The following is a 10,462-nucleotide window of genomic DNA, read 5'->3' as shown; positions in this document are numbered from 1 at the left end:
TTACAATTGGGTTTTTTTTGTGTTTTTTTTTTTTTTACAGGCTTTGGTAGCTGGTTCGTCTGATTCGAGGACTACTTCGATGACGGCTCTTTTTATTTTCAATAAAATGGTTAATGAGGGCTGTGTGGGGTGTTATTATTTCAATAAAATATATTTTTTCTATGTGTTTGTATTTACTTTTAAACTTCATTACTACCGCTTTAGTAATGGCCGCTGGCTGATTGACAGCGTCCATTACTATGGCGGGGCTTAATGTTAGCCGATGCAGAGGCTAACACTAACCCCCATTATTACCCTGGTACCCACTGCCACCAGGTGACAAAAGGACAATAAACCAATAAATGTTGTTTGCCCCCCCCCCCCCCCCCCCCCATTTTCTATAACTGGCCAGATACAACATATCAGCAGCAGCTGCTAGGATAATAATGGGGATTATAATGGGGGCTAGTGTTAGCCTCTGCACCGGCTAACACCAAGCCTCGCCTTAGTAATGAACGCTGTCAATCAGCCAGCCGCCATTACTAAGGTGGTAGTAAAAAAACGTTTAAAAAAAATACAAGGACATAAAAATATTTTCTTGAAATAAAAAACCCACACATTTCTCATTAACCATTTTATTGAGAATTATAATGAAAACAAGACTCTGACCCCTATAAAGAATTTAGAGTAAGTAAAATTAAATTATATGTACATTTTCTGGTCCATAAACCCAATCACCATCCCATCCAGTACTACAATGGACACTAAGTTTTCAAACAACTTCTGTTAATCTAATAGTATACCTGATATAGAACAACTTTGTGATTTACTTACTATTCAAATTTGTGTTTTTTATCCATAAAAATGATTTGTAAAGTTACTGAAACTAGGTGTCTCCCTTCCTGTAATCTGCTGTCCGCCCTGTGTTGCCAAGCAAAATCTGTCTCTAGTTACAGACAGACTGCAAAAGTTGGGTTGGTGTCTCTTCACTGCACGCCAATACAAGTCTATGGAGGGGCGGGGGCAGGAGGAGAGAGCAGAGAGAAAGAGTGAGTCAGACTAGCTGTCCATGCAATTCTATGAAGAGGGGAGGAGGGAACAGGAGCAGAGTGAGAAAGACACTGGTAAGATTTATATCTCACCCCTGTGTTGGATTCACAGCTACATTGCTCAGTACTGCTGTATAATATCCTCCATGCTGATGCAGCGCCGTGTGTGTGTGTGTGTGTGTGTGTGTGTGTGTGTGTGTGTGTGTGTGTGTGTGTTAGATAGATGTAGGAGAGCAGGAGTCTCCTCTTCTCTATGTGGGCAGTGTATAGAAGACATGATAGCCATTGGGCTCCACCCACTAGTCAGAGACACCTGAGAATTAGAGATGGAGTCTGCAGAGGAGAAAACTGATAAATTATGCAGAACACAAGTCATATAAAGGTCAGATATAGTGTTATTCCTCATGTACACACATATGACAGCTTATTCTGGAAAGTCACCTGGAAGGTTAGGTACGCTTTAAATTCCTTTTGCCATCTCTATCGTAGCCACTAGCCACCAATGTGCTCCGAAAACCCTTTTAAAAAATCCTTTATACTTAAAATTCCTATAGGAGTACTGCTTAACCCAATATCATGCAAAAATACAGTCCTGGGGAAAACAAATAACAGGGCATTCATAACAGTTTAACTTTGTTTATTGCAAATGTCAGTAAAATGTACATTAATATAGGAGAGATAGGTTGACTAAGGAGTGGGTGTCCCAACAATACGTCTGTACATTTAGAAATAACAGTGAGCATAAAAAGAAAGGCCTCATGGTAATAAACTGTTGTTTGAGGGTATGTTCACACGGCTGTAAACAAGTCACAAAATGGCTGAAAAAACGGAAGCTGAACGCCTCCAAACATCTACACATTGATTTCAATAGGAAAAATGGTGTTCGTTCCGAGGGGGCGTTTTTACACGGCCATTTGAAAAAATGGCGCATGTCACTTCTTGAGCCGTTTTTGGAGCCGTTTTCATTGTCTCAATAGAAAAACAGCTCCAAAAACGTCCGTAAAAAACATTTTAAAAAACGCTTGATGCTTTAAAAATGGCTGAAAATCAGAGGCTGTTTTCCCTTGAAAACAGCTCCGTATTTTATGGCCGTTTTTAGTTTTTTCGTGTGAACATACCCTAAGTGTTAACATTCAGCTTTTCATTAAAACACAATAGGGATTATGATGTAACAAATCAGAATATACCTTATTCATGATAATATGAATATTTTTTTAAAACATGTAAACTGTGTATTTACACATTGGAACTTTGTGGAGCTCAAAGTCCGAATTTATTGAAGAAATCTGCAAACCACATCAGCAAAAGCAGCCAGGACACAAGTGTAGCGTTACTGACAATGCACTGCTCAATACTCCGCTTATTACAATGATTGTAGCTCCTGGCAAAGCTACATGCACGCAGAAAATACGCATGAAAATTTTGATACGTAAATAGGTGCGTTTTCATGCTGCAGTTTTTGTTGCGTTTTCTTTTAGAACTAGACAGATACAATTAGCAATCGGAAACAAAATAAATTGATGGATTCTAAAATACGCACCAGCAGGTAAATTTACGTGCAGAGCAAAACCGCACGTAATACGCATCGTGTGCATTGAGCAAAAATAAGATATTCTTTGTCCTCGGGTCCATATAGGGCATCCAGAGATGTCAGATATCTTCTTCTGTGCAATAATGGTAACATGAGTATAGAATCTCATTCAGAATTGTTCTACTAACCAATAGTGAACAGGCACAGAATATTACTAAAATAAATTTGGGGATTATTTAATAACATGATTTGCGTTGTTGACACTTCATTATAACCAATGTTGGACTGGGTTACATAACATTGGGGCCACCAAGGGAAATTATTTTAAAAGGCTACCCATAAATGATACAGAACAAGTGCATGTGATCTGCGAGTGGAGTTATAATCTGTAAATGAGGTTGTCCTTGTTGAACCACATGGGTTACACTCTGGTCGTGGGCCCAGCAGAGGACCCTCCTGCCTTCCTGTGGGCAAATCCAATCCTGTTAGTAATTATGTGGATTTTGCATTGCTAAAGGCTGTGTTCACACGTTGCAGTAGTGTGCCGCAAGGGCAGAAACCATGCGTTTTACCACAAATTGCTTCAGTTTTGTGACGTGATTATTGGCCGCCCAGGTTTTTCCAGGTGAAATCTTTTTCCATTACTACCGCAGCGCATTAACCCCGCCAAAATGTATTACGTTTTCTTTTTTCCCCAATAACAATAAAGCATGACATATTTATCTTAGTGAAGTTTTAGCATCCCGTTTTCTCTTGGATCCATTGCTTTAGAGTAAAATGCAAGGGCACAATGCTAACGTTCAGCAGAAGTCTCCTACTACAGTCTGCAATATTAGGATAGGAACACACAGCATAAACACTGCAGATTTTCTGCAACCGATTTAATTGCGGAAAATCCGCAGTGTAGTACCGTAGCAGTGAATGAGAGTTGAACAAATGTCATCCCCACACAGCGGCAAAAATGTGCCAAAAAAAAAACGTTCATAAATTGACCTGCAGTGTTTTTTTTTTTAAGCTGCAGCACTTCAATTTATGCTATGGAATCGCTGCTTTTCTGTTGCAGGTTTTCCCCATTGAATTCAATGGAGGTAAAACCAACAAGAAAGAGGCATGTGTTGTGACTTTTGCGGGGGGAAATGCTGCGATTCTGCCACAAAAATCGCAAGTGAGGGGAAAAAAAAGCAATTTTTTATTTTAAATGAATAAAAATGCTTATACTTACCCCCTGCCGTAGTCCTAGTAACGCGATCCTCTATTTTGAGCGTAGCCCGGCCTCCTGGCATGACATTTCATCCCATGTGACTGCTGCAGCCAATGAAAGGCTGCAGCGGTCACATGGACTACAGCATCATCCCGGGAGGCTAGGCTACGATCAGAAGAGAGGGACGCATCGCCATGAATGCTTCCGGGGTATGTATAAGCTTTTTTTTTTTATTCCTGCAGGATTTCCGCAGTGCACATCCCGGCCGAAAAACTGCCCCACGATTTGGTGCGTTTTGTTCTGGCGGAATTCGCTGCAACTTCCAAGACGGATAAGCTGTGCACTTTTACGCAGTGTGCTTGTACACTCAGTGTGTATCTGAACTGTGGATTTGGCTGACACTAAAGTATAGGCCCATTCCCCACCTATAATTTATCACTACATACTCCATATCAAAAGATAGTGGTTCTGTAATGCCATTTAAGCCAATAATGCTGTAGATATCGGATACGTATGTGGTTACGTGTGTGTGTGTGTGTGTGTGTGTGTGTGTGTGTGTGTTTATATCTATATGGACGTGTCTTTTTATGACCATATTGACTTTGAAACTAAAGTTTCCTTGACATCATAAATCTGTATCTCAAGATTATTTAAAATGCCTTTTTCCTTGCTTTTCATTACAGAACTATAAAGTAGTTCTGTTCTTTATATAAATATATGTTACAAAGTGTCAGCACATCAAGTAGTACACTTTGTAATATACTGTACATTGGGGCAGATTTACTACTGTATCTACGTCTATGATTCATAGAACATATACATTTACATCAGTGCAGATCCCGTTTAATATAGACAATCAAACATGAAAAAAAATCCACCCCTTAGTTTTTTTTTTATCTCTGCTGTCTTCCTGTTCTATTTATATATTTTATTATAAGCAGTCATTCCTGATGGGGAGGAAATTGTGCACACATAGAGTTAACTAGTTCTACACTGGTATATTTTGGATGTGTATTATATGTACCTATAATCTTTCCTGAAACAAAAAGTTATTGGGGGGGAATTTATCAACTCTTCTATGCCAGTTTTCGCATTGCCTGAACCGGGCATCCGGGGCCCCAGGTGATTGCCACATTCAATTGTATCTGTGTCCTTAGGATGTAGATACAATTGAATACTATGGTGGAGCAAGGAGATATCTCCCTGCTCTGCCTTTTACTAAGGAGCTGGGACAGGATCTCTGCACAGTCCGGCCCGATTACGTCAATGGTATCACACCAGCCTATGCAACGATTCCGTTTCATAGGCTACTGAGGAGGATGCGGATCTGCTCCATTAGTCGCGGGAACGGGGCTCTGTGAGTACAAGTTTTTTTTATTTGTTTGGGGGCTGTCAGTCGCTATCTACAAGGGGGGGCTGTGTGGCACTATCTACAAAGGGAGCCATGTGGTGCTATCTACAACGGGGAGTGTGTGGCATTATCTACAAGGGGGGTTGTGTGGTGCTATCTACAAGGGGGGCTGTGTGGCACTATCTAAAATCTGGCCTGTGTGGCTTTATCTACAAGAGGGTGTGTGGCACTATCTACAGGGGTGTGTGTGGCACTATCTATAAGAGGAGCTTTGTCACTTTATCTACAAGGTGGTGTGTGGCACTATCTACTGGGGGTATTTTTCACTATCTACAAGAAGCAGTGTGGCACTATCTACTAAGGGGGAGTGTGGCAATATCTACAAGGGGGCTGTGTGGCACTATCTACAAGGGGGGTGTAGCACTATCTACAAGGGGGCCGTGTGGTACTATCTGCAAGGGGGGACTGTGGCACTATCTACAAGGTGGGATTGTGTGGCAGTATCTACAAGGAAGGGATGGCACTATCTACAGGGAGGCTGTGTGGCACTATCTACAAGGGTGGCCTGTGTTTCACTATCTACAAGGGGGGTGGCATTATCTACAAGGGGCTGTGTGGCGCTATCTACAAGGGAGCTGTGTGGCACTATCTACAAGGGGAGGCTGTGTGGCAGTATCTACAAAGGGGGTGTGGCACTATATTCAAGGGGGATGTGGCACTATCTACAGGAGAGTGTGTGGCACTATCTGCAAGGGGGCTGTGTGGCCCTATCTACAGGGGACTGGTGGCACTGTCTACAGGGGGCTGTGTGGCACTATCTACAGCAGTGTCTGGCACTATCTACAGGGGGGGCTGTGTGGCGCTATTTACAGGGAGGCTGTATGGCACTATCTACAGGGGGGCTGTGTGGCACTATCTAAAAAGGGGGCCGTGTGGTGCTATCTAAAAGGGGGTCTGTTTGGCTTTATCTACAAGAGGGTGAGTGGCACTATCTACTGGGGGGATGTGGCACTATCTACAAGGGGGGGTGTGGCAGTATCTACAAGAGGAGGCTGTTCCTTATGTCACCATATAGTCTCATTAGCCTCAGTTATACTATCTGTTTTAGTCAGGCACACTGACTTCTTTCATTTATTTTCTTTTAATTTATTGTTATGTTAACTACCTTATATAACTATATTGCTTGTAAAACGTAGAAATGGTTTTATGGTCGAGTTGCATAAAAAAAATTACACCTCATTGATTGGTCGAGAAAGCAAACATGTCGAGGGGGAAGGAGATGTCGGGAAAGAAGTTGAGTGTGGGGCACCAAACTGAATCTTTGCCCTGGGTGCAGGAGAACCTAGCTACGCTTCTGCTCTCACATAGAAGTCAATGGGTCCACTCCTGTTCATAGGTTCCTATGGTCCATGTGGCTGCTGTAAAGCATATCTCTAAATGCTGTTAACAGTAGCTCAGGCAAAATGGCTGTCCCCATAATCATGTACAGAAAATAGAATAAAAAAGTCTACAAGCAAAAAATAAAAACAGATTAGTAAAAAGAATATGTCTCAGTATCTGGTTTTAATTAGTAAAAAAATTTATCGGTGATACATTCTCTTTAACAAAGGAGGACTTGAATGCTGCTGGCCAAAAGCAACTGATTTAAATTAAAAGACATACAGTACTTGTGAGAATTAGTGCATGTAAAAAGTCTTCTTTCAGACATTAAACACTGATTAAAAAAAAGTATTTACATTAAGATATTAAGGGTAAGATGTATCTTGTTTTATCCGCCAGTATTAATAAACTGTTCGCTAGAGTAAGGTGTAACACATTTATCAAGAGGCGAACACCTCTTAATAAATGTGTCACATCTTTCAGTAGGTTGTGGCGTAACAATCGCAGAAGCTGCCACATCCGCTTCACTTCTCCCCACCATGTCCCCTCAGGTTCTCACAGCACGCCGCGTCAGGGCCTTATATACTTATATCAATGTCCTGAGTGCTGCATCACATACAACATCCTGACGCTGCCCGCCATCAGTGCCTTGTATGCACCGGGGCGTGCTGTGAGAGTCTTAGGAGATCCGGTGAGGTGAGTACATTTTTATTTTTTTAATGTTATTTACTGGCCAAGGGGGAGGGGGTAGTCTGAGAGTGGGGTAGGGGATAGGCTGATCTGGGGGGCAAAATTAAGGACCTCTACTTCGATACGTTGCAATGAGTAAAATCTACGCCAGCTAGGAGCTGGCGTAGATTTTCACTATGATTTACATAATTTTTCTGGCATTCATTTTAATAAATCTATAAGGCCTCTTTTGTTAAGCCCCATTCATTTTTCTAAATTATCAAAGGAATTTTCACCTCAAATTGCAACTTTTGAGCTGTTTGTGACTAATCTGCTCCAGAAAACTGGCGTAGAAAGGTTAATAAATTCCACCCTAAATGTCTTCTTCTGATTGATTGCGGAAGGATGCTGTGTATCACAGAAGCTGGCAACTAAGCAAGCTACAAGTACATTCCATCTGCTCATCACAATTCAGAACCAAACATAACTCACTGATAACAAAGTGTGGGATGAATGGTTGGCAACAGAGTAGTCGGAACATCTGGATAACACATCATCACCAGGACTCGAATATTCTGCGTGGAAGTATAAAGACTTTGACGTATAATCACATTCGGTTTACACTCTATATAACATATATCAGCAAGCAGCATACCTTACGCTTAATCCTGTTTCAAGTAAACATCTCATTTTTTTGCTGATAAATAAAAGTATCCGGCAGTGGAGTATTAAGCTGCAGAGTAAAGATGATGCACCAAGAAGAGTTCCTCCATACCAAATTTAGTGTTTCTAAAATCTGATTAATGGAGCCGTTCACACTAGCATGGCTTCCGTTGATGACAAATCTTGATGGATACCATTGACTTATAATTGTATTTTATGGCAAGAATAACACTGCAGACTGTTATTCTTGCCGGAACCCTTGACAGAAATAGAATAACACAAATGTAAACAGAGTCATAGAATAAAGCATGATTTTAGTACCCCAAACTTCATTACCACTTTTCTGCCCTTGCTCCAGTGTCAATTTTGCCTTGAGCTGAAGACTTAGTACATACTGGTTGCTATGGACAAGCTCCCTAAAGACGCAACTCAAAAGGCTGTAGTTTTTAGGCATTGTATCCCTAACAACCAGTCTGTCTGGTGACAACTCTTAAGCTCAAGCCTAGATTGGCACTGTGATCAAAGCTGAAAAGAGGTGAGGGAGCTTGGCAATAGTATAGCCAAACCATTTCCCATCACCATCTGTGTTATGATCAGATTTTTATCAAATAAATTTAGGTTAAAAACCCTTTTTTTAGGTTCCACGCCATGCTTTTGTTCTTAAATGTGTTGTCCTAACTTTTCATTTAAAATGCTCATTGATTGGAGCAAGTCTAAAATCCATCATATAAATATAAAAAACAAGTAGATATGGTGATCAATACTGATATTTGGAATTCTTAACATTAAAAGATCTTGAAACCCTTAAGGAGGGTGAGTGTAGGTGCCTTGCGTTTGCTCATTGCTCTAGACGACTTCACGGTGACAAGTTTGGCTTGAGCCACAGAGGGAATCTCCTTGTAGCCTAGAGGAGACAAAGTGCTGAGTGTAGGCATTCCATGGCGGCTGGAGGGTGAAGTGGAGGAAATAGGAGGCAAACCAAGTAGCGCCCTCTCCTCACTGATGTAGAGTGGTGGTCTGATGGATCCGCATCTATCTGCTTCTCTCCTCACCTCATGTATGGCATCATAAAACACTTGCTGCACCAACCGGAAATCCAGACAAGCAGAGACTTCACGGAACAGACAGCCATGACGGGATGCCAGAGCTGAACCATCTGCTATACTGACCTGTCTGCAAGGGGACACAGAAATACTGCTCAGTTAACAGTGATATCAATAGGTCATTAAATAATGTGACCAGCAAATTCGCCTTTTATCTGCCAACAAATATAATCTACAGGTTCCCTTATGTTCTTCATTCTAGGGATATTTTAATGCAATTCTTCTAAATCCAGTTACTTGACAGGTTGTGGATACTAAATCAATCATTATGAATGCAGGCTAATCTAATCCCATCCTCCCACCATCAAAATGCCTTATGGTCCGATATGGGCCGTGAAAATGAGCGCCAATCGACAAGACAGCTCATCGATTGGTGCTAGTTTGCTCCTTTCACAAGAAGCAATTATCAGTTATGTATGGGGACGAGCGATCGTTACTACAATCGTTTGTCCCCATACATTTCCATTATGTCGGCAGCAAATCTCCCTGTTTACACAGGGAGATCTCTAGCAACAAGTTTATTGGCCGCATAAACGAGCCGATCCGCCGATGAATAAGCATTGCTTGTTCATCGACTGATTATTGCCGTTTACACAGGGCAATGATTGGGAACCAACGTTTGTACGAGGGCTCGTTCAACCGATCATTGGCCCATGTAAAAGGGCCTTTACTCTTTAGCCCCTTAATGACCAGCCTATTTTAAACCTAAATGACCAAGCCATTTTTTACGTTTTTCCATCGTCGCATTCCAAGAGCTATAACTTTTTTATTTCTGCGTCGACATGGCTGTATAGGGTCTTGTTTTTTGCGAGACAAGTTGTATTTTTTAATAGCACCATTTTGAGGTACATATTATTTATTGATTAACTTTTTTGGGGGGGGGAATAGAAAAAAACCTGAAATTTCGCCACTCTTTTTCGCGTCCTAAATCTACGCCATTTACCGTGTGATATAAATAACACAATAACTTTATTCAGCGGGTTGTTACGATTGCAACGATACCAAATTGTAGTTTCTGTATGTTTTACTACATTTACACAGTAAAAACGCTTTTTTTTTTCAAAATTATTTGTTTTTGTGTCTCCATGTTTGAAGAGCCGTAACTTTTTTATTGTTCCGCCGATGCAGTTGTATGCGGCTTTTTTTTTTGCGGGAAGACTTGTAGTTTTTATTGGTACCCTTTTGGAGTAGATGCGACTTTTTGATCACTTTTTATCACATTTTTTTTAAGTCAGGATTCACAGAAAACAGCAATTTTTCCATAGTTTTTTATTTATTTTTTACGGTGTTCACCGTGCGGGTTAAATAATGTAATAGATTTATAGTCGGGGTGGTTACGGACGCGGCGATACCAAATATGCGTAACTTTTAACTTTTATTTTGGTTTTTTAATAGTAAAGCATTTTTCTTTTTTTTTTCACATTTTGTTTTTATTAACTTTAATAAACTTTTTTTTAACTTTCTTACTAGTCCCACTAGGGGACTTTAATATGCGATCATCCGATCGCTTTTATAATACACTGCAATACTTTTGTA

At 40.8% G+C, this 10,462-nt stretch overlaps 1 protein-coding gene across 1 annotated transcript in view; it reads right to left on the bottom strand.

Annotated features, from left to right (window-relative positions):
- Positions 1-1,659: 1,659 nt before the first annotated feature.
- Positions 1,660-10,462, bottom strand: part of RASL12 (RAS like family 12) — a 35,142-nt gene continuing 26,339 nt past the window's right edge. The window contains exon 6 of the mRNA XM_075858282.1: positions 1,660-8,996. Coding sequence (XP_075714397.1) covers positions 8,609-8,996 — 388 coding nt within the window. The 3' untranslated portion in view covers positions 1,660-8,608. The remainder of the gene's footprint in view (positions 8,997-10,462) is intronic.

This window comes from Rhinoderma darwinii, chromosome 3 (assembly GCF_050947455.1).
Source record: "Rhinoderma darwinii isolate aRhiDar2 chromosome 3, aRhiDar2.hap1, whole genome shotgun sequence".
In the NCBI taxonomy this organism is placed as follows: Eukaryota; Metazoa; Chordata; class Amphibia; order Anura; family Rhinodermatidae; genus Rhinoderma; species Rhinoderma darwinii.
The sequence above is the reverse complement of the archived record's forward strand: the minus strand, read 5'-3'. Positions and strand labels throughout refer to the sequence as shown.